Source organism: Ptiloglossa arizonensis, chromosome 7 (genome assembly GCF_051014685.1).
Source record: "Ptiloglossa arizonensis isolate GNS036 chromosome 7, iyPtiAriz1_principal, whole genome shotgun sequence".
Taxonomy (NCBI): Eukaryota; Metazoa; Arthropoda; class Insecta; order Hymenoptera; family Colletidae; genus Ptiloglossa; species Ptiloglossa arizonensis.
The window spans coordinates 2,332,535-2,358,803 of NC_135054.1; the positions used below are offsets into that span (position 1 = coordinate 2,332,535).

Sequence of the window (26,269 nt, forward strand, 5' to 3'; positions counted from 1 at the left end):
ACAACAGAGGAAAACCATCTCAAACCACTTTGTGTACGCAGTACTCATTTCGAAAACCTCTGTTTTTCTTTCAACGATACAATTTGAGCAAATTTTAGCCAATGTGTACTCGAGAAGATTGTATACGTTTAGATTATCACAATCTTCCCTTTGTTAGGTAACTACTTTCGAATATATCGTTGACACATTCTTATGAGACTGTACACGGTTTACTGCCTTTCTCGTGGAAAAGTTTTAAATCAGAGTTTGGGAACAAAAAACTAGTAAAGAACAGTTTTCGGAAAAGAAAACGCATTCTCTACCATATGGACGAAAATAGCAAATGTTTAAAGCTAGATTTTCTGATCAAACGTGTCCAATACCAATAAACACGATCGCTAATAAAAAAATTTTAAAACGTGCAATGATTTGTACAGCCTTATATAGAAACATGATGCAACATCGATAGAAAAGATAATCACTATTTTCCACCACAGATAAACAAAATTCTTATCTAGATACAAATTTTTAATAACGAATGAAAGATGTTTAATTTTTTGATGCATTATTTCTTCGATAAGAATTACAATATGAATTATACAATCGAATTATGTTTTAAGTTGAACGAATAACAACTTGTCTGAACCAGATGCACCAAACATTGAAAATAAATAGTTATACAGAGTCTTTATTTGTAATCTAATGTTCGAATAAAATACTGTCGATGGCGATCTCTGTCGATCCTTTTGCGAATTCCAACTGTTCAGATTTAACATTCGTTAAGGAGAAAATCACTTTAATTCTCCCCTGCACCACTCGAAAATTAAAGACAAGCAAAAAAAAGAGAGGAAAGTTAATAAATAATATTACAAGTCATTACGTGATGAAGAAGTAGTCACCGAATGTATTATATGTAAAAAATCATTCAATGAAGATTAGATGCAACGCATGCATTGCACGAACCAGATAAATATTCAATCTTTCATTTACGATGTTTCTAGAAATAAATTTTAAATAATACTATTCCATATTAATGTATAAATATTTTGGAGCATTATTGATCCCCTAACATCTAAATATGTATTAATCGAATAGCTGCTCGGTTCTGAGGGACAATTGTGTATTTTTGCGAATTATTAATCCTTGTTATTGGTGCAACAAAAAAACAATGAAAGTAGTTGGTACTAAAAGATCTTGCCCTACAACCAGGTACAATATCCATATATTTTTTCAAAAGTATTATCAAGTATTGTTGCGAACAAGAATATTCCGGTAAAAGGAAAGACTTATTTATATCGATGAGAAAGCGAGAGTTTGTCCGTCTCAAATTAAATCCAATATCAGCGAAATTCAATTTATGTATTTTGCGAACGAATCGTGCATTCACGATCTTATTATAAAATCGTGATTTTGTTCGTTCCGAACGTGCAATCCCGAAAAATATGTTTAAGAACTAGAGTGATAGATGCATCCTCTTTCAAATTGAAATTCAATGGATTTTATCAATATGCTTATTGATGTACAATAATACAGTGCACATTTTTAGAGCACGATTTACTTAATTTTCCAATGTTTGTGAGATATCTCTTAACGCGTATAATGTTGCAAGACGAATCGGAAAAACCAAGCGTTACAAATACAATGCATTTGCATTTTAACACATTGCACGCCGATCAAATACCAGCCGCTGAAGAACGAGCAATTATGGAAATTATTAAAAACCTTATACATTTTCGTATAGAAGTATATTCGTCGTATAAACTGTAACTAAAACTAAGATAAAACAATAACTGTTATTGTCTTTAACTTGTACATCAGAATCTTCAGAGTATATTGAATAATCCAATAAAGAATCAACGATATACTCATTAGTAAATCCACCCATATTATATGGATAAAAAGGTACAGAATAATAAAACCGATTCTTATTAGTTTTCAATCGAAACGGTAAGCACACGATACTGACTTCCGAATACACTTTCGCGGACTGATTATTTCCAAACCGTAATATGTATTTTCTTTCTTCGAGAAAACCAAATGCAGAACGAAACAAAAGATAACGAGTCAATACACATCAATGAGTAAGGCATACAATGCGTTGAGAGAATGTGTTTCCACTTTATTGACACGCACGTCTGTCGTCGATATTATAATAAACGTACACTTCCATAATTATCATGTTGAAAATTTGTTGTCGATGGTAAGAGGTGTCGGCTTTAAAAATAATATTTTGCGACTGATTTCCAGGAGGGAAAGAGAAAGGCAGGTGCAGCTCGACCTTTCTTGCGAGCGGATTGAATTTCCTCTTTTTCGCGCATACCAGCGACTAATCTGCGCGCGCACGTTTCTGAGTCGCGTGTGCGTTTAAATACGTGCATTTCCTGAATAAGCTCGCACGTGTATTTCACAATTAAGCCGACGCCGACGGTTGCAAACTAGAAGCTATTCAAAGAAACCATCCGATATAAGCGTCAGAATCGTTGTTCCAAGCCCTTCCGGTTTTCAGCTGTTTCTCACGAGTTGAACAGTGTTACGAAGGTGATCGCGAACAAAAGAAACGCCGGCAACCAACAGGTAAATATTCACAAGCTTCTTCATCAATTTTCAAACATATTGAATAACTAACCTCCTTTGCACTCTGATATCTGCCAACATTTGCGCGTGTTATAGATTTTCAATTCTAGGTGCAAGAGTATATACAGTGAGTCACAGCCAAAATTGTACATCACATATACGAATACGTTTCGTCTCGTGAAAAAGTTCAGGAAAGATATGGGGGAAAAAATATCACGAATCTATTATATATTGTAAATGTATTTATATTTATTACGTAGTATCAAAAGGAACAAAGTTGTCTAAATATAAAAAAAAATAAAGTTACTATGATTCAGTCTGGAAAACGTCTCACAGCTAAAATCGTACATTTGTAGAAAAGTGACCAACAATTTGTTTAAATTAAAGATTAATATTTTGTTGGGTGCCCACGACTACATTCTACCGCATGCAATCTATTTGGCATAGATTTTACCAATTTTTCAGTAAAACTGGGTTCAATTTTTCTCCATTCCTCCATTAATACCCTTTTTAAATCATTTTTATTTTCAATAGTACGTTTCCGGATTCTAATCTCTAATTCGTTCCAAACGTGCTCTATCACGTTCAAATCAGGTGATCGTGGAGGTGCGTTTGGTACTTTAGGGCAATTTACAGTACCCACATTTTGGCTACATGCGATGTGTGTTTGGGATCATTGTAGCTATAAAACTTAAACGAATTCAAAATCCTTAATTTTTCGGCACTGTCCCTCAAATTGTTTTTCAAAATATCGATGTAATCGTATTTATTCGTGTTATCTTCGATAAATGCTAAGTTACCCACTCCGGTAGGGGACATGCAGCCCCAGACCATTACTGATTGCCCTCCATGTTTCACGGTACTGTTTCAATTTTGTATTTCAAACTCCTCATTTGGTCGACACCACACCGTAATTTTTCCATCTGAATGAAATATGTTAAATTTACTTTCGTCCGTAAATATAGTTTCTTTCCAAAAATCAAAATCTTTGTATATATACTCTTGTAAAATCTAGTCTCTTTCTTCTATTCTTCTCGTTTATAAGAGGCTTATTCCGAGCTGTACGACCGTGAAAATTATGTTTTCTGAGTATTCTTTTTATTGTTTCTGGATTTACACTTTTCCCTAAATATGTTTCTACTTCATTGGTAAGTTTAGGTGCACCGATCTTCGGATTCTCTTTAATTTTTCGTACCATCCATCTTTCGTCGTACGCGTTGAACTTTTCGTTTGGAGCTTTTCTTGACGCATTACTTATTCTATTTTCCTTTTGGTATCGTTTTACAATATACCGAACAGTACTGGCACTTCTACCAATAATCTTCGCAATTTCACGATAGCTTTTTCCACTTTGAAAATTTCTTATAACTATTTGTCGCTCTTCTATCGTTGTCTGCTTCATTATTACTATCTTTCTCTTTTTTTTTCAACTACGAACCTTACGACGCTAAACGACAACTGCGAATACGCCGAACAATGTAATCTTTCATTTGTTCCATAATTTTCATTTGTTTTCAGGGATTCCCCTTGGGGAATATTACAAAATATATATACTGTACGATTTTAGCTGTGAGACGTTTTCCAGAATGAATCATAGTAACTTTGTTTTTTTATATATTATATTTAGACAACTTTGTTCCTTTTGATACTACTACATAATAAATATAGATACATTTACAATATAGATTCGTGATATTTTTCCCCCCATATCTTTCCTGAACTCTTTCACGAGACGAAACGTATTCGTATATGCGATGTACGATTTTGGCTGTCACTCACTGTACAAATTTTAATATATCTCTGCTACAATTGAAACGGATATAGCTTAAATAAATTTCTCAATATTAACTTGCTGAAATACTTGACGTTTTTTAGAACATACCGAGTGCCTCGTAAAAATATTAACACTTTGTATGGAGAATTCGTACATGTATAGATTTTATTTTATTTTCTCTTTCTAGTTGATTGAACGACAACGATCAAAGAAGAAAGATCGTTGAACGAATGGTGTCGAGTGGTGTGTCGCTCAGTGACTACACTTCGAATTAACGGAGTGTAGTCGAGTTGAAAGGATGGCTGAATCACGACCAAAGTATTTAACGTAAAAACTGTGTTACATTGAACGATACAAGAAGAAGAGTTTTCTTGATGGTTTAGTGGTTCTGTCGTGACTGACGAGTTTCGGGTCTGTCTTGTCGTTGAAGGTTCGATCGTGTCAGTGTTTCCCTCTGATTGGTTAAATAGGTCGATGTTGGAATATCAAGGGTCGATATTTGCAATAGGACTTGCCAATAAGAAAATTTGTGATTTTCGTATGGTAGTGGAATGCAATATTTGAACCATTAAAAGATTAAGCGTGACGCAGCGCAAAGATGCCGCGAAGTTGGTTTATGGCCTGGCCTGCCATGATCGACAGACAGCTGCTTGCCACATTTTTCGAGACTAGGTTCTTAGCCTTTATGAGGGTCAACGGAAATTTGGCCCTCGATATTTGCGGTGCAACAGATGTATATTATGGTTTTTCTATTACTTACCGCTGGTTGTAAGAAACGTACAGAATATTTGAACTATGACATTTTTACAACTAATTCGTCAAAACTGATTCGGTCGGTGTTGATTACAACGGGATCAATGATCACTGGATTTACCTCTATTCTTTGTCGCAAAGACAATATATCGTTATTTGTACTGTATGAATATCGTGGAAATTTCATCGCGGCCCTTCTAGCTGCGTTCTCGTAACGTGCTGGCAAATAGACAGGCAACCTGAGTTTTCATTTATATACATTTTTTTCTCTTAGAACTCAAGGTCACTTCAAGGACACGTTAAGGTATTTCAAAAATTTCATCTTAATGCCACCTTGTAACTGGAGAAAGTCTAAAGTGACTTTTCAATTAAGGGGGTATCGCTGTCTAGAATTTAAAAAAAAAAATTGATTTCTTTTTATTCGGTTTTCTTAAAGTTTACGACTTTGAAAATATATGCGCAAAACCATTCGCTTCAATTCGTGAAAATGCCAATGATACAGAAGTTTGAATTGCCTGCTACGTGTAAGATTGATAAAACCAAGTTTAAGTGCGTTTCTCTCAAAACGTGATTTTTTAAACTGACTTCCATGATCTAGTTGACAGATTGATTTCATACATATTTGGAGAGAATCTCTGGTAGATGTGCCTTTATCGCTGGAACCAGAGATCGTTAAAAATATTGAATTTTACTATTTTTTTCTTTAACATGCCAAACGCAAAATAAACCTAAAAAATTTTTATTCAGAGTTCAAAGTTTCGCCATTTTTTTTATTCATCGAGATTTTGATTTCTCCCCGATTTCTAGAAAATCTCGCTACAAAGTAACCTATCTACCGTTAAAAGAAAATTACGAAAGGAATTGAAAAACTGTTTGTCTGGACAACAATACATCCTGAATAAAAATATAGTCTGATCTCTTCGAAATGATCTCGAAGGAAAATTAATCTCTTCGAACATTGTAACGAAAGATGACGATTATTTAGCGAAGAAAAGGGGAAAGAGAAATAAACTGTTTGTTGAACAGAAAATCGTGCAGCTTGGAAGACTAGTTCAGTAATACGATGCACGAGGGAAAAGTGAAAATGATGTGTAATTATCGTTCCACCGATTACAGTAGTTGTGCAACTAATGTGGGAACGTATTACACAATTAATTGCCAAATCTATTACATACACGTATGCACCGTGAGTAAGTAGGGTTGCTGGGAGCATAGTTCGAGAATCGATACTCAAGGAGAAACCATTAACGTTCTCGTACTAATCCTCTCCGAGGCTGTAAATCCTATTCTAATATCAGAGAGCAATCAAACATCGGAGTGTACCATGACCGTAGGACCACGAAAAGCAGAAATTAGATCGTTGTCAATAATTACACATCGAAGCAACACTTGGTAACATTTCAAGAGGAAATACGTGGAATTGGTGAAAATTTCGCACACTTTCTCAGACGCGCGCACGCCCACACGTACTTTCTACTGTACTACACTATTCTATAATTATAGACAATAATGAAACTTTAACTATAAATAATTAGAAAAGTATCGAGTATCTTCGTGTATCTGCTGTTATAATGGTATAAGAGTAGATAAATGAATAAATAAATGTACAAGTATGCAAAGCCTTGTGCACTTACATCGGTGTAACGAAGATCTTGCGTTCTCCTTGTTAGTGTAATTTTGTAAGCGACAAAAGCATACACAGGAATACAGTAATTTCTCGTTGTGTGATTGTCACTCGAGACCCGAGACAATCGAAGGAAAGGATAAACGAGTGAAAAACAGATCGCACGGTTTGCTAACTATAACTAAAAATTGTGTAAATCGCATCGTGTTTGGTCCTATATTCGTCAGAAAAATGTCACTGATACCTTGTAAATATTTTCATAAGAACAAAATTAAAAATTAAAAATAATTTTCATTTTTTGTCAAGTCTGTGGTCTTTGAAATTGAGTCTGCGGGCTTCTTACAACGTAGCGGCTGGCTAGTGTCATATTTCACGATTTACAGGTTCCAATGAGGATCTTCTTAGTTGGTGGGGATAGCAATGATGGTAATACATCGAGTAAAATACTTAATGTCCTTGCCAAAGAGTAGGCAAATTTAAGTGAAAGTATTTATCGTCAACTCGACCTCAGAAAATGATTTCAAATGTTGAGTCTACAGTACGTGGTTGCGCCATCCGAGACAAATGCTTGATAATGACTTCAAAGAAGTAAGTGACATCACGTCGACCGAATCGTTAAATTTCATCGTAATGCTGATTCGTAAATGATCGCAGACAACACTACCAATGATATCTCGTAGGGATGAAAAACAGTTTCATAAATTCTTGTCTCTTATAAGTACACGCTTTGTAAAAAAGCGTGAATTTGATTATTAGTTTTAAGGAGATAATAATGTATTTTATTGTTTTCACGAAAAAAAAATATTTATAACAAAAATATTTGTTTGAAATGTTCATTGTACAGGAGACACGATAACATATTTTTGAGTAATAGTGTATGAACATAATTTCTAACTTTTAGTGAAACTTACATAGTAAAAATATAACACGAAACATTTTCAAGTACTTTGATAATAATTAGAATTTCCTACGGTTTTCGTAGTTCAATAACCGCAATGATCGCTCTTCTTAAAAGGAATATATTAAAAATTTACTACTCTGCATAGATGATGAGTTATAACAAAAAGTACCTTCTACAAAGGTAAAACCAACATGTATTAAGTCCTGTATCACTTACATTGGAATTACCATACTAAGTTTTTAAAATATTGTTCCCTTACTGCCAAACATTTACGAAGTCTATTTTATATACCGCATTAGATAACAACGCGTAACACAACGAAAAGGAAGAATACGAAATTCTATCGTTCTACGTTCGTAGCAATACTCGAATTATGCTTATATTGAAAAAGAATCATATACAGTTTATACTTAATCTTTGGGTAGGCTTTTATGCGACATACAAGTATAAAAAATAATATAATTCGATAGTCTCTACGACATGTTTTCTTGATAAAACTTTTACATAAAACAGTTGTTACAAAAATATTCAACACCTATTACTCCATTGACGTAATTTATTTTACATAACTAACCTGTTATTAAATAAAAAAGCAAAGAAATTTAGTTCTTATTATCCTGGCAAACATACTGTCAATTTCAAACATTCGTTACGTTAGACATTACGTTTATCTTAAAATTATTCAAATATAATCGCGAATGATATCATTTTCATCGTAAGAATCTCATCGATTCGATTAAAGTAGTTTTATGTGTTCTTTAGAATAATAAAGAATTAGTTTTCTGTTTGGATAATTAATTGGTAATCTGAAATACCCTTTCGATCGCGTATCGAAGACAACATCCAACTCACTCCGAGTCAGCAGTTCCAGGAAATGGTAGGGATAACTTTGTGACGGAATTAAATAAATTACTGTACTTCCTAATAAACAATATAGTCTGCTCTTAAAGTTACGAAAAAAAAAAATACATAAACTTATATTTTGCTTAAGTGAGCTGATAAATTTTTGTGCGGTATCGCATTCAAGTTTTTATCACTTAGCGCACGTAATGTGAGACTCGCTGGCTACTATTCCATTTCGTTAAGCGATAAATTGAGATAAAAATTCCTACCAATTATTAGTATTAATACTGGTCTGGTATTTGTAGTACTATTGTTATTATTATCTATACAACAACGACAACGACAACAACCATCGCTACCACCATCGTAATGATTATCATAATAATAGTAAAGTAATAGTATTTAAATTACTGAATACTATTTCTTTTAAATGTAATGTAAACAGACGTTCGTAACTGTAACATAATACGTTTGAAGAAAATAACTTGTAATACTTCAGGTCGTACATAAATAAGTCGTGTAAAATATTGCACAAGATTATCAAAGAAACGGAGGTATCGTAACAAAACGACACATATTCTACATAGCTACGTGGCCCCATTGATAATAACACAGCAAGGACTTGGGAACGGTGGAGGCCACTTCCGGTGATAATGTCGCCCGAATACCGACCATGCATGTTCCTTAACATAGACGACAACTTCGCGTTCTCGATTTATTCCTTTTGGAAACTTTTATAGGAAAATATCGTTATCCAAAATTTTGTTTATGTCGAACAAATGTACGATGATGCGATTGCGTTAAAAAATTAAAAGGAAACATTAAAAAGCTGTCGATACGAAAAATGTCCTCTGCGGAGCGAGATATTGTACGGTAAATTATTTTTCAGATAGGAAAAACTAGGATATTCCAAGGTCACGAAAATTTCGTTTTCAATGGAACCTATATACCTTTCAATATAGACAAAAAGGTACAACGAAGTGAATCAAACCATACCGTGTGTTGTACAATCTTGCTGAAGAATTTCAAGATAAAGCATGTATAATGTTACATTTTTTGGGTGAAGGAAGAAAACGTACATACTGCAAATCTTCTGTATTTCGAATAAAAAATCAAATTTTGAATACGATAACGAAAAAAACGGTTCGAATTAATGGTATAAAAAAATATTAATGAGCAGTTTTGTAAATTTATAACCTAATACCTAGTATTGTACCTAATACCATTTACATACGACAAACTTTTAACAGTTTTATTCTCTATAGAATAAGTGCTGAAACCGATATAGGTACCTAAGAGCTTAGCATATAATAGTCATAGAACGGATATAGAACCAATACGAAAGCTGATACGAGAACTGATACATAACAGTTATAGAAGTAATATAGAACCGTTATAGAATGGATTCAGATCCAGTACAAGAATATATATTAGAACCCTACCAGGAACCGATATCTTCGCTTTGTTTTTGGTTGTCTATAACAATTATTTCGATTATACTAGAACGACGCTTTACCAAGAACCTAGATGTAACTGTTCCAAACAATTACTTCTAGAAGAGTTTCAAAGACTGGCTAAAACGAGTAACTTTTTTCTCTGAACGATTTAATAATTTAAACACAAAATGTATTGAAATTAATCAACAGAATAGAACAAATTTCACGTTTAAAGATAGAGAGTGTATTAGAGATTCGAGGTCAGGAATTATCCATACCATTTATCACTTTCCTATTGTTTAACACTAGATGTACCGATCAGTCAAAGTGACTGGTTTCAACTGCTTTCGTAATAAAATTTACTTTAAATTCCATGGCATGTTTCCCGAAGACGTTATGATTTTTCTATTCTACGCATGTGATCAATTATATAAATTTTTCTTTTTTCTCATCGATCGATTTTCTTTGAGATATATGTAAGGTATACTTTAATATTACGAAATCTGTCGGTTGTTCTAGCGTTAATTAACCAGAAGTTGTAGATGTAAAGTCGTTTGACCGAATTTCAAACTAATGCCGTATGCACATCTACGTGATAACTGCTAATGAAAATTAAGAACTTTTATATTTCCCATTGTATCTTCGTGAGATTATTATCAGTGGGTCGGTGAGATTTCCTCGATGGAAAAAACAGAACACAACCTTCTTCAAAATATTTTTAATCGTAAAATTATATATTTGTAAATATATAGTATCTTTAATCATACATAGTTATGCGAAATATTTTTAATCATACGTAGAAAATTTGTTAAATTGTTCGAAAGAGGACCTGTTTGGACTCATTTTCATTGAAAAATTGTCGTCAATCGATTAGTATTATTCCCATAACGATTGAATGAAAAATATAATAAAATTTAAGGTTGTATCGACAATAATACGCTTTCCGTATCGTTTTAAAGTTTCAACCACTTGCTCGTTGTTGCTCTATCTCGCTCACTTTTAATGTTGCATCCTTTGCACTTTCTGTCCTTTTTCAGAGGTCTAGTCGAGTTGGAAAATTGCAAGAGAAATTCTCTACCGACTTCCGGTTAAAGATAAATGACGGTTCTAATTTTCGGACCTTAAGCGAGGAACAACGATACACAAAGTATTTCTGTCGCCATATATTACACGTTTAAAGATAGTTACGCGTTTTACATATATTTTTACGAATAATCGCATTATCGATCACACATCAAAGACACCAGAAAATACAAGCACAGTGAAATAATAAGATTTGAAACAACGAAAACAAATTCTTTGACGAAGTGTGTAAAATTCTTTACAGAGTAAACTTCTTCAAGTTATTACTCAATTGGGATCGAACTGTAACAAGTGGACGAAGAGAAAAACGAAATGTAAATGTTTTGATCTTCCTTCGAAGCGAGGCTCACTCGATTAAATTTACCGCTTAAGGAAAAGAGTGTGAGACAATAATAATAACCGAGAAATGGCCGGAGCGAATGGGGAATTATGAGAGCAACTAAGAAAGAAGTATGGTAAACGTGTCAGTAGCTAACCCTTAACCAGTAATCGGTCTCTTCCAAAATAAATGTTTGATAATTAAGAAGTAATAAGAAAATTGCATAAAATAAAATATACTAGTGGTCAATCTATACCTCTACCTCCGGTATATACAGTTTCATGTCCCTGATGATAATTCTGTGAACAACAAATAATTCTTGTTCTGATGGCGATTGACTAATCGATATCACGTGGCGAAATTTCAATGAATTTAGTAACAGAACCAGGAATGATCTACAATTGTGTCTATCGTTAATAAACATAAATTTTAAGTATGAATATTTAAATGAAAGGTTTTTGAGATTACAATAGTATTGAGCGATTAATATATATTTTACGTTTTTTCTGTAGGGCGGACTACTAGTATTCAAAATATAAGCAAAACTAATGGATAACTCTCACGGCAGACTATTGGATAGTGTTCAAGATTTATACAATCAGTAGTCGGTCGTCGAAATACAAAACAACCGTGGATTGAATTTAATAATACATAGTTGATCGCCAATAAATAGAATATTAAAAAATTTCGAATAAATGCATTGTTTGAAATTTTGATACGAAACAAAGACGAATCGAGGGCTGATCATAAAATGAAAATGATTCAGGAAATGAGTAGAAGTCGTGTAAATTTAACCGAAAGTCGAGATATTCACAAAACAGAAGAATTCGGAAAGGAAAATAAAGATCCCAATTATGTTCGATCTACAATTATTACAAGTAACGAAAGAATGGACGACAATGTCGCAAAATTATTATCACTTCCATTGTCGCACGAAGAAATAAAGAAGGAAACTGATAGCGATACGATAATGAAAGAAATCTCGTCTTTCACGAAGCATTTATTTTTCCCACAAATGATTAATAAATCGACTAAAAGTCAAACAAAAACTGCTCCGAACATGCTAGCGGCGATATGGTATGTATTTGCAGCCGTAGAAAGACAAAGAGCAAGGAAAGAAAGCTACAAAAACAGGAAGAAAGAAAGCAAAAGTAATTGACGATAAATGTGCGGAGAAGAAAGTAATTGAAAAGAAAATAGTCGAAGACAAAGACAAAAAAGTTACACCAAAAACTGATACCAAAGAGGAATGCAGAATGTGCATTAACGATTTATTGAACGACGAAGAAGATGATAATGAAAAAAAATGTAGAATGCAACGACGAATGCCCTGTATGGTTTCATGTTAAATGCACAAAATTCGTAGACCAGTCTTATACCGACATCCAAAATAAATAATTTATTTGTTTATTGCGTTCATTTGCTAAAGTACTATAACTGTTATTAAAGTAAGTCCTTTTAGCCTCATTTTCTATTACACGAACAGTAAGGAAATTGTTTTGTTTTATTTTATTTTAATTTTTACTCATCGAAAAAGAATTCATGTTTTTTGTTTTTGTAAATCAAAACATTAGTGCATTGTGCAATAAATATAAATAAATGGTTCTGTTCGTTTATTTACTAATTTAGTTGTTTTGATTACGTAGATACTTAGGCTACTTGTAACGACTGACCGTTGACATGGAAAAGGCTGAACTTAAAACTTGACAGACAGACTACTGGCGAAAATGACATTTTTCCATATTATTGAACATTGCGACTATAAATTAATATATTATTAAACGAACTACGAGATATTTTTAAAATGCGTACTTTAAACAATACAGCGATATATAAAATGTTTAGAAAGTAATTTATTAACAATAATTACGCATAGGTTAAATTTTCATGTATTTCCTTATTCGTAAAAAGAATTTTGATTTCTTTTTTTGCTACTGTTTTGAAGTTTTGAAGTTTTGAGAAAGAAAATGAATATTTACTTCGAAATTCCTTCATATGTAAGATTGAACATCAGAGAAAATGCAAACTAGACAACAGTTTAGCAAAGAGCAATGAGATTGTTTCGGTCGACCAATCCTGGTTATCAACACACTGATCATCTATTATGGTCAACCGTACTCTACCAATGTTCGAAAAATTGAAACGGAATTTCCGGTGTGTGTCGAGCAGTAATCGTTGCTTCGATTTACATCATATGCGAGTCTATTTGTAGTAAGAAAATGGCGGAAAATGAAACGCTGGAATGCAAAACGTCACGAGAACAATGTAACGGAGAAAACCAAGTGCAACGCGCATAAATAATAGCTTCCACGGTTGCACTACCACTCTGAAGAAATTTTGCAATAAAACAATACGCTTGAAACATACCGAACATTAAGTTGAACCATATTCAACTGTTTGCATAGACAAATAGTTTGCAAAATATTTCAGAACGAATATTGTGTTTCACCATTGCATTAACTACATTTCACGGAAGAAGTGTACAGTAATTCTCAAATTCAAGTGACAAAATCTCGTCCGATAGTTCGCTCGAAAGTAAGGCAACTAGCGATTTCTATTACGAGCTGAGACCTGTATGATCGATCGAATAGATCAAGAATGAGTAAAATCAGGGTCTCAAAAATGGAATTTGTATAATACTTTTCATTATATTCGTTATATTCATAGGAATATTATCGATACATTGGCTACATTTTATTAACGAAATTGAGTTCGAACACGACACCTTGTTCGATCTATTTTTATTTATACTCCACGATTCAAATCACTGTTGAAAATTTTTTAATTTTACAAAATTAAAAATAATCCATATGAAATCTCATTTCTCTTCGAACTCATTTTCATCGGAAAATTCCCGTCAAGGCGTTGATAACAGTCTTATAAAAGTAAAATAGAAAATACAAAGATTTTAATTTTCATTAACGGACGATTTATTCCGTATTTGATAACGATCGTTCTTGACTGTCAACCGTAGGTAATCCGAAGTTCATTCATTGTTGCACTATTTCGCTCAGACTCGGTGTATTCCGTTTACTCTCTTTGTCGAGCGCCAACAAAGAATCGGTATCTTTCTCGAATTTACGAAAACAAATAGAATCGGTACGATGTCATAAAACCGAGTATTATTGTAGTACCCGATAAAAGTTAATCCTGCTTCGTCCCTGATCTGTTGCTACTATGTACTAAACGATAGTGGAGGGACCAATCCAATGACATACTCATCAATACCGATACGTACCAATTGACCAGCATTGCATTGTGGTATCGAACAAGTATTTAAATAACTTGTTACTGATATTGGTAAAATGCAGTTGTTAACATTTCTAGTGCTATATAAAAAAAAGAACATAGTTTTCACGGTGTTGTTGTATTTGTTGCAGCAAGTATACAATGATACATGGTTATTCTGTACAATAATAAATTTGACGAATCATTTTTCATTCGATCAATGCATTCGTCAGTTATTATACTCTTCTCAGTTATCCCTAGCAAACAGATAACACTATTCTTCCTTTTAATTTTCCAATTTCGAGGACTGTTCGATCAGTTCCAGAGATACACATTGTCAGGTGAAACTGGAACGGAAAAACATAAAACGAACTTCATTTATGAAGTATGAATAGTTTCCTAGGTTCAATTTCTATCCGTAGAAAGTGCTTTTTACAATAGTCGACGATCATCAACCGCAGTTGTTTGTGTTTTGTGGCCGACGTATACATACCATCGAGGCGATTCAAAGTCGTGACGTAGCACTTTTCTACGAATAAGTATCACAATCTTAACCGTCTGAATCCAATAACACATTTCCAAGCATACGGACGCGAGTGACGCAAGTTATCAGTCTCAAATGAACGTACATATTTATCTACGCGTTGAATTGACGATTTGTTCGGTTTCCGTTACCTTTTTTACGCCGAGAAAAATATACAATAATAACAATGATTCTTAACGTACATTATCTACATTTTACACGCACACAACAAAAGTTTTGTTAATCTGCGCAATATAGCAAATGTGCGTTTCCAAAATATATTGGGAAGAGGTGTCTACATAAAAGGAATGCAATTTATTTGATTTTTTCTCGATATATATAGTACAATAAGCATTCTGATCGTTTCGAAACACGATTTTTGATTCTATTCTTCTTTTCGTCATTAAACCGAGATCTTACTGTGCTCTTATATATTTGTAACTGGGCACGTTTTCTAAAGATATCCGATGACATCATGCGCATACAACTTTCTGCAAGTCCATTTACGATAACGCTGTATTCAGTAAGAATTGTACAAGTTCGAATTCAGAATATAAAATTGTACGATCACGAACGATGACTGTTATGAAAATACGACGATACGAACTGTATTCAAAATACACGTACGAGAAAATATTTAAGAATTTTTGCAATCTTAAAACTTGATTAGAACAGTGTTGCGGCAATACGCGAAGAATAATAGAAATCGTATGTACTGTTTAACGGTTTACAGTACGAGTATATTGTAAAAGTGTTAAAAAGCAGCAATATTCTTCTAATGTGTTAATAATGTGTTAAAATGTTCAGTTACAGATAAGTCTCATTATCAATTTATTATCTTACCAATAATAGTAAAGATAAATCCGGGCACGAATTATTTCCTAATAGAAATTATTGGTATAATTACTAAAATTTTAAGAAGCAGAATAGTGTTTTACGTAGCAGAAAATTGACCAATCGAACGCAATTGTATATATTTGTTCGAAAAATATATAATACTAATTAATCCCTAGAATTGAATAAGTGAATATTTTTAACCAGTATCGAAAGAAACTACGGCACGTTGCGCGCTAAGTTCGTATAATACAATAAGAACTAAGTGAACAAAGATGATGAGAAGGGAAAGTGTGTCAAGGTCGTGAATTTGGACACGTAGGTTGACAAAGCGTTACGAGGATAAATGGTTGAATGAGACGAACGAACGATCGATCGATCGATCGATCGATCGATCGAAACGACGAGAACGATTAAAACGTCGCGAACGTCACGAATTTCATACAAATAAAATAGTGTAGATTCTTTTATTAAAGATTTCTTTTTTTATTGTACACCGTGTCGAGAGTATGTGAACATTAAGACGAACGAGGGAGAAAATATCTTTCGAGGATGTTAAAATATTTAAAAACCAAAAGAAATCAAGCGGAACTGGATGCACTTTAATCTCGTCCATTTCCTCTTCATTCGTTCTTTTTAGAAGCGTGTATTAAGATTTTATCAAGAAAAACATTACTAAATCTTTTCCTTTGCAGAATAGATCCTTTGCAAACATGCAGCGTTACTTTCGTTTACGTTTAGTTTACGTTTAGTTTACGTTTAGGAGTTTAAGGGGTTATGATAAAGTGATAGACACTTTGTATTAGATACTTAAATATACATACATTATATACCACGTATATGTGCATTGCTTAAAGTGTTCGAAAACTGCCTGCTTTTCTTAAATGTTTAGAATTTTTTTATATAGTATTTTTTATTTAGATCTAGGATTGTAAGAGAATATATAAGAGAAGCAGGCAGATTTTGGACAATTTCCTTTTTAAATCTGCTATGTAATTCAATTAAATATTTATTTATTACGAGTACATATATGTATACTAAATTACAAATTTGGTAAATTTTATTTAAAAAATCTAATTCCTGTAAAAGTTAAAGCTAATTGCGTAAGGCCACTCTGTCTGGGCTAGCAGAAGTATCTGATAATCGAATCATCGGAAATAAAAATAGCAAGGATATTTCACGAACTTTATTTTTTCGAAATTGTTTATCGTTATATTTGAAAAAATGCAAAGATATAGAGGGAAAAATTCAATGTTGAACTTTAAACGAAAAATAAAAATAGAAAGAAATCCGCACACTTAACGATAGCAGAGTCTAATGCAAATAGTAAAACATTTATAAGTGGTTTCTCACAATTGACCAGAACTTTTACAAGAAGCAGAATTTTGTAATAAAATTGAATATCCACCAGATTGTCGTAACCCGTCAAAACACTACGAGAACATTTAAGAGAAATAAGCAACATGAGATCCTTACATAATTCTTTCTTTCCTTTCTAATGTTCTTAATCTTTACACTTTCTAGAAAATTTCTGGTCACGCATCTTAGCTAGAATCTTTTCTCTATTCTTGTATGTAGTTTAAAAGTATGAGTGGCAAACAAGTAGTCTAGTAAAAATAAATCGGTAGTTTATTAATTAGTTGCTTAATCGCTATCTTATCCTATGTACAGTACATATATCGTTCTTTGTTCGAGCACACTTGCCTTTATAGTGCTTCCGTGCCTCAAACTTTTCTTTCTTCAATAATCAAACTCATGTCCAAAATGTTCTCTTGCTAGAAATTTCTCGCATTTTTCTAAACACTCTCGTTTCCACGTTTTCATCTGCCCGATTCGTAACATCTAATATGTCGATACGAATAATGCAAAATCTTTGACAAAAAAAAAAAATTTACAACTATGAAAAACATCTCGCACTAGAAGTTGTCCGTGTATAACACAAAATTACAAAATAAATTTTACTGGCGATACCAATTTATATTAATAATATAAGTCTGATGTAATATTTTTTTTTCAGATACTAGTAGGTATATTATAAAATTGTGCATAATCGTGTATTTAAAAATGAGTATTAACTGAAATAAAGAAATGCATTTCATGAAAAATGGTAAATAATTCTTATGTAAACTATTTTTAATTCCTAACTAATTTTAATGGCTTCCTTCCTTGATACTACTTCATTCTTTTAATCAATTTGCGGCTTCACATTAATGGTCAGAGCATAACGCAGCTGGCATCAGTTGACACTCACACAGCCAACACAACCAACAGTGACAAAGGAAATCATTTTCTCAGTGCGTGGATGGCCATTTTGTAGAGTTGAAAATAAATACATTTATTGAAACGTTATTACCTTTAAATATTTTATAGAGAGTTCTGTTTAAAAAGATGTACTTGTTCAAATATTTTGTCGAATCTCACAACTAAAATAGTTTGTCTCTTGGAACTCAGGGGTTAGAAATCTATAATGTACAACGAGGATTTCCTAAACTAATCTAGATACGCGTAAACTATCCTATTCGAATGTTTCTCGTTTATCAAGCATCGAGTTAGTTTATATTCGTTGTGTTATTTCATCGAAGTGCACTTTTGTGGTTTTCTTGGTACAATGGAAGATTGGACACGGATACAAAAGAAACAATCGATAATAACTGAAGAACGAAAACTTGTATTTTTTCTCTATAATCAAGATAAAAGTTGATATTTGTAGTATACAAAATTTACTACATATCTTAATTTGTGTTAATAAAATAAAACGAACGTATTGTTTGTGGTTTCTTTAATGATTTGTTTAAACCATGTATTTTGCATATTAAAAAATTAATTTGTGAAAATTTGTGCGTACTCTCAGCTTTGTGAGTAATTGTATGTCTAGAGAAAGTATGGATAGGTTTGGACACTTGAATATCTCGATTATTAAAATATACAAAAACACAAATGTTATGTTATCATATGCTTTCCCAGCGTCGAACACATTTGTCTGTTTGCCAAATGATATTGATATTTTGTTAGTTTTGTTGCAAATGAAAATAGAATTATAACCTGAATCAAATTTAACGAACCCTATTTTGTTAACTTTCCAAAACAATTAGTCTTTCACGTGTAGAAGATTTGTCATCGAGAATAATAATCAAACATGTCGGTCCTCGACCTTAGAAGGCACAGTTCAATAAACCAATCAAAACCAGGAAAAGAAGTTTCAAATAAAGATTAATTTTTTATTATAAAATACTAATGATCAATAATCAATAAATAATATCCTTTCTTCTTTGTGTCTTGAATAAAGCATAATTCAGTTTAACGTAACGATATATCGTTGTTGGCGTTTTTCGCAAGTGTTGCAAACGACGATATATCGTCGTTTAGCACTAAAAGAGTTAAATAACCTGTAATTTCTTCACTATCGTAGTTATACGAATTTAAGAAACGGATATCCGGTTAAAAGAAAAGACGATTTTAGTGAACAAGAGCTGTGTAAATTTCATTTGAAAAGAAAATAACCAATTATTGAAAGTAACATTTCAAGTAACGTTTCTTTCGGTCGTGTTATTCGGATATAAGTGAAATCTCGATTAATTTGAAGTGACAATTATTTAAAAAATGAAACCATTTCGTTATTTAATTTTAAATTTAATTTTCCCAAATCATAAAACAAACAACTCTCAAGTTTTACGCGTTTGTTTGAATAACATTAACGGAAGAATAAATATTTGTTCAAAATGCTAACCACGAAACTATCTTACATACACGTATATACGTATAGTGTTTGTCGCGCGTGTTTATTACGTGTGGTACTTTTGCGATATGTATGCCACGTGTCTGCCTATTTTCATAGCGTGGCCAAATCATATGGTCACGCGTACAACATTATGGAGTGTCAATAGTACATAACATGTAACACACATCGCAAACACACTCGCAAGCACTTACCCAAAGGTGAGGGAATTTGATCATTTTCATAAGGAATAAAATTTGTTATTTCTAAAGACATTTGATTATTCTATTATCTCAAATACACAACTAATTCTATTAATATCAAAATTATTTCGCGAAATAAAATGAACAGATTTTTAAAAACTGAATTTAAGAAATGTAATTCGAAAGGGACAGCGAGTAAAATGTAATATTGAGAACGAGTGATCGAAACTTCAAAGCGAATTATAACTGTTTATATTTTTCAAATGTTTTTAAAAATGTATAATCTTTGTACGGTTTAATTATAATTTTTTTTTTTGCAGATCATTAAGAATTCTACGAAAATTTATCACGGCTACATACCAAGTACAAGAACAGTTTAAAATTATTATTAACTTATTACAAAATAACTTATACAATTTACAATTACTTATACTTATACAATATAACTTATTACAATTTTACATGTTACAAAACCTTAATTCAGTCGGTCCAAGTTGGCCCATTTTGTAGTTTCTTGAAGATACAATCAGAAATATAAAAGTTTTTAATTTGCATTAGCAGTTGTTGCCTGGTGGATATGCACGCGGTAACGCTTTGAAGTTCGGTCAGCCGGTTCTTAAATCTACAGCTGCCGGTTGCTCAAGCTGAAGAAACATAAACAGTGGTGGGAATGAATCAGTTTTTCGAATCTCATGGTAACATTCTATCTTTAAGCGAGGAATTGCTACGTGACTCGTAGCAATCGCGCGTGCGGCCAACGAATAGACACACGCGTATGTAACGGCCTTTAGAGTACTTTCTTCTGTACGTGGCGTGTCGTCGCCACAGGCTGTCCGATTAAAAAGGACCGGTTCGCAATTAATCGATCGACTCGGCTCGAGTCCGTGTGCTGTCCTTAACCCGTTCCCGTCATCGTTACCCATAAAATTACATCCCCAGGTGTCCATCCGGTAAGATTCCGCGTGAACAGTGAAACCATACAGAAAGTAGAGGACGAGCAAGAGGCTACGGAAACTTCTTAATCCGACCGGAATACTTTCACTTTTTAACGGAGGTACGCGGCGGTTAACGCCGAATTCCAAGATTACGTGAACAGGAAGAAATGAAAGTTAAAGTAAACGTCGGGGATCGTGTAAATAGTTGTAGAAATTTGTCGGGAAAAGTCGTCAAGAGTCCCCGGACACGTGAAAAAAACTTCAAGCTGTATCGTAACGGCTACTTCGAAATAATTTTTAATCTTACGAAACAATGAAAAGTCCAGTCTCTTTCGCTCTAAGTATCGTTTATACGAAAGAAGGGTCTAACTTTTTTTACTTACACGAGCGAATATTTACACATACTCTGTTTATTTGTGTGCGCGTCTGCGTGCAGAAATTATAATATAGAAAAATAGAAATACAATACAAAGGTAAGGAAATAATGCAAAGAAATAATTCGAACGAAGGACGTAAATCGAAATTGTTTAAGTGAAATTTGTGATTCAGTAGAAACTAACATTCACATAATTTATTATTTCAGTATCGTTCACGGTCAAGTTGTGATACACAGTGATATAAACAGCTACTTGTCGTTGTTCGATAATTTATTAATGTATTATTAATTCGATAGTCTATTCGTCCGAACTTCTGACAGTTTTGCTGTTAAATAAAGCAAACCTTCATTCATATTCATTTTAAGAACGTTAAAATACTCTAGTTGAATGTGCTAGATTATTAATCTTGGAAATTTATATACGAGAGAACAATATTTAAACTAAGGAATATATCCGAATTTAATTGTACAAAATGAATTGAAAGAAATTAGCAAGTTTTGTATGGAAAAGTTAATGAGAATGTGACGATAGTCCTTGACAGTGATAAAGAATGCAGAATATCGATTAATTTTCGGTCATCTGTATCAATAATCTTTAATCGTGCCAATTAATTTACGTCGATTAAATCAGACGGATGGTATTAACGAGTTTCTTGCAATAACCTCTTCTTCATATTCTTCTATTATCGACAACGCACTTTAACTTGTTGCCAAGAAACATAATATATATATATTACTTTACCATAAGAGGTTCAGATTTGACCATCTCGTACCCATGAACCGATTCTACTGTAAGGAGAATAATAAAAATTTGAAATAATAATTATTCGAAAATTCAATTATCACTGATAAGAAACTGTGACTCGAGACTCGACAATTTTAAAAACTATTTACAACGCATAAACGTGATAAAGCGTATCCTTGAATTTACATAGACAAGTTATATAAGATTTATTAGTTATTTGTACTTGAACACCACTCGTTGAAAACGTGCAAATTGACCACGTAATACGGATATCGGCTAAACGAAACTGAATGAAATCTAAATAATTTTCATTGTATCCGCGTGCAAATAATTAGTAGCATTCTGTTTAGCCTTTTATAGATAGTACCTCGCAAAAATACTGAGCATCAGTATAGCGACTGCTGAATTATGAAACTTCGGTAAGCAAACAAAACGCGACAAAATTGTATTATACTGTCCAACAATATAATTTCTACTTAACAAATATTAAAGAATTGTTTCCTTTCTTTACACGATTATTTCAATAATGGAATATGAGGAGAGAAAAGGAGGCAATTCTTGTTACAAAAATATTCGGGCACTGGATAGATTCAATGAGTTTTTAATTCCAAAACGGTAAGAAAAATGATATTCGCGAAATAATTAAATAAAGAATAAGATTTGCATACAAGAAATTATCAATAAATTAGAAAGATTTTTCGCGATAAGAATAACTCGAAAATACCTTAGTTGGACTATTTTTAATCGTGCATAATATCGAGAAAACCTTCCTATTATTGATAATAGTTTTATAAAGATATAATTGTAAATATAAACATTTATATTTTATCCTAATCGCTTAGAAATTTCAACCACCGAACACGTAGATACAATGCGAGACTCTCTCACTGTTTTTTCATTTCGTTCACTCTCGATTCATCCCATTCACTTTCTTCGCAGATGGTATTCGCAACGCTCTCAGCATCCGCCGTTTAAGGCGGGAAGCGCTACCTAGCCCGCTTTCAAGTTAATTGGCGGTCCCGATTTTGTCGTTTGAAAGCAAGCAAGAATCATTACTGTACGCGAATATTTGCGGGATTAGGGAAAGTTTGAAATTCGATCGGTGTAAAAACAATTCACACCGTGAAGTACGCAATCTAAAGAAATGTTTGGTCTACTGTTAGATTAACGTTCTACAAACACTTTCGCAATTATCGCACCTAAACTCGATCGAAATATGAATCGTATGGAACGCACTGGACCGTCGAATTTGAAAATGCATTCTAAATTTAAAAGAACTGAAAAAAAGTCTCAGTGATGAACAGTGACACATTAACTCTGACCATTTAACGAATAATATACAGTTCGTATACAATATTAATATTCTGTCTTGATGAAAAGTATTTTAATTATCGTCATCGTTTTTCTTGCGACAAATTTTAATTTTGCGGCTGTGTCGAATTCCCAAAGTCCCACATTTTTCGAAAACGCGTATCTGACAATAAGATTAAACAAAATTCATTCTCAAGTTTGAGTCTGAGTTAATGTCTTTCATATATACGATGCAAAATATTTTCAATGTATACATTTTAATTCTGTCTTTTAACCCGTGCACTATTTCCCGTGCAAATAAACAGAAATACCACTCTACGAACACGGCTTGATACCGATTTACGCGTTGTCGATACGATCGCATAGTTACAGTTTTCTGTGTAATGATACGCGAAAATCTCTTTGAAAACAAGTCAATCTATGGTGCGGCTCAGTCATGCGGAAGCTTGAAAGGGATTGTCGCAGATGACTTTTCATGATATTTTCACACGTAATACTTTTCGCGTTGGAGAAGAAAAAATGACCGCGACATTATACAGTACTACAATGAAAAGTCACAAAGTTTGCTGAACTTTACTCGTATTGTATGAAACCAACGGCAAAAGTTGAATATACACGAATTACAAATGTATGTAGTAGCTTTTCACGAGTGTTAACTGAATAAATTTACATGGTTTCCCATGCACCAATTACTTGCAAGAATTTAGGGCCATTATTGCCCTAGGCTGGTATAATAATTGTACGTATTTAAGACTTTAAATTCATGCAACAAATGGTATCCCTAAAAGTTCATTTTTCGAAAAATATATCTAACTATCAATTTCATATGATACATATAATTTTTTATGAATTGCCAAAGGTATAATTAAATTAATTACATTTAGAATGTAATTACAATAACAATTAATCATTATGTAAACGTAAAATTATGTGTTGGGAATACAAGACAAATGATCATCTGTAATTTGTAATTGCTACAAGTAACTGATTTTCGCAATTAAAAATGCAAATTGTCAATTGCCAAAAACAATTCGTAGCTTCAATTATAATTGTCGATTTACAATAATTACACTTTACCTAATATTGGAATACAAGGTATGTACACAGGGTGTTTCGCCTTTTTCCGTACACACTTCAACAGTGTGCTCTACAAGTAAAAATAAGACTAAAATGTTATATAACAATAAAATCCGTAAATGCTTTGTTAACAAGTTATGACAAAAATATGAACTGTGAAAGATATGATAACGCTGTTTCTCTCAGTTCGATACAAGACAAATCGAGATACGTATGTAGTGTCGATGTTAAGTAACATACACATGTAGATTAGGATATGTTTTCTGTTTTTGCAATGTTGAATCTCTACGAAGACAAGTCGTACACTGTACTACGAACGTAATTTTAGTTTCGTTGTGTCTTGTAAACAAATTAGTGCCCTCAAAATTCTAAAAGTATTCTTTAACATTAGAATCACCAACCAGTCAAAATGACTGATTTCAACTACTTTTACAAACAAATTTACTTTAAATTTGATAGCATATTTTTAAAAGACCTTATGATTTTTTCTAGTCTATAGATATCGTCAATTTTATAAGTTCCTCTTTTTCCTCGATCATCGATTTCCTCGAGACACGTACGAGGAACACTTTAACATGCAGAAATCCATCGGTAGTTTTAGTGTTAATCGCAAGTATACAGATATACATTCTAGGGTTGCCGTTAGAAAGTATAATAGAAGAGTACCACATCACAGAATGTATATTAGACTTCACCAACAGTTGTACGAAACGGGCTCGTTTCATTCGGCGACTGAGAGAAACGAAGCTTCATCTTTACAGAATACGCAACAATCTACAAGAATTGTGCATCACTTCAAAAATTTTCCTACATCAAGTATTCGTCGTGCTTCTTGCCAACTATAAATATCTCAAAGCATTATTTGTATCATTGCACTTATGTGCAGAACTTATTACCAAGTGACTTCATTACGAGGATACAATTTTGTGATAATCTTTTTCAATAAAAAATGCTGTGGACTGACGAGACTACCTTTACACGTGAAAGCATATTTAATTTACACAATAATCATGTATGGGCAACTGAAAATCCATATGCTGTGAGAGAAAGATCATTTCAGCATCAATTTGAATGCAATGTTTGATTGGGCATGTATGATGAATTCTTAATCGAAACTCATTTCCTTCCTTAACTGTTGACAGGAGAATCTTTTCTAACCATTGTTAGAAGATGTATCTTTGTCACTACGTCAAAACGATTAGGTACAATTAGATGGATGTCCAGTACATTATGCCTGTTGTGTAAAAATTGACTTAATAGACACTACCTCCAACAATGGATCGATGGAGAGGGGCCATTTTTTTCACCCCTTAGGTCAACTGATCTTACCCTCTTAGATTTATACGTATGGAGCATTCCGAAAGAGAAAGTTTACAATATAGGAATATGTATGAGAGATAAATTAATTGTAAAAATTAATATCGCGTGAGAAGAAATTCGACAAAATCGTAACCAACTATAGTCGACGATAAATTCAATAGTACGTCGATGCCAAAAGTATCTCAACAAAGGCGGGAGTCATATTGAAATGAAAACAGGTATATTCAATAGCATTTACATCAGATTTCATATTTTTATCATAACTTTTCAACAAAGCGTTTATGGATATAACACTAATGTCTTATTTTTACTTGTAGATACACACTGCTGAAGCGTATACGCAAAATGCGGAACACCCTGCGTGTATTATACTTATTCAATTGAACAAATATTTTGAAGATCGCCCCATTGTGTATTAGTTCTGATTGCTTAAACACAATTGCTGTACGATTGCAATTATGTAACTGAAATTGTCTCACAATTGTATTTACCGATTGTAATTGTGGTTAGTAGGAATTAAATTTTCCAATTGCAATTGTAATTCTAGTTAATAATAATGATTATAAGGAGGAATTCGCAATTGAATTAACAATTACATTTGCAGAATTTTAGTTTGTTTCAAAGCCGCGTTACGAGAAGCAACACAACTTACGTATGAGGTAATAGCACGCATGAGAAGACATACCCTTTCACTTTAGCATTTCACTCTCGTGAGA

The 26,269-nt window shown here is 32.9% G+C and overlaps 2 protein-coding genes across 2 annotated transcripts in view; both read right to left on the reverse strand.

Annotated features, from left to right (window-relative positions):
* The window catches only part of Brat (tripartite motif-containing protein brain tumor), a 137,603-nt gene that overhangs the window by 89,859 nt on the left and 21,475 nt on the right, over positions 1–26,269 (reverse strand). The window lies entirely within an intron of this gene.
* LOC143149435 (uncharacterized) lies at positions 3,533–3,955 on the reverse strand. Its single transcript, XM_076316775.1, has one exon. The coding sequence runs from the start codon at positions 3,953–3,955 to the stop codon at positions 3,533–3,535; it is 423 nt and encodes a 140-aa protein (XP_076172890.1).

Bases quoted from the DNA above. Each gene is read 5' to 3' on its own strand.
- LOC143149435 (XM_076316775.1), bottom strand. From the start codon at position 3,955: ATGAAGCAGACAACGATAGAAGAGCGACAAATAGTTATAAGAAATTTT.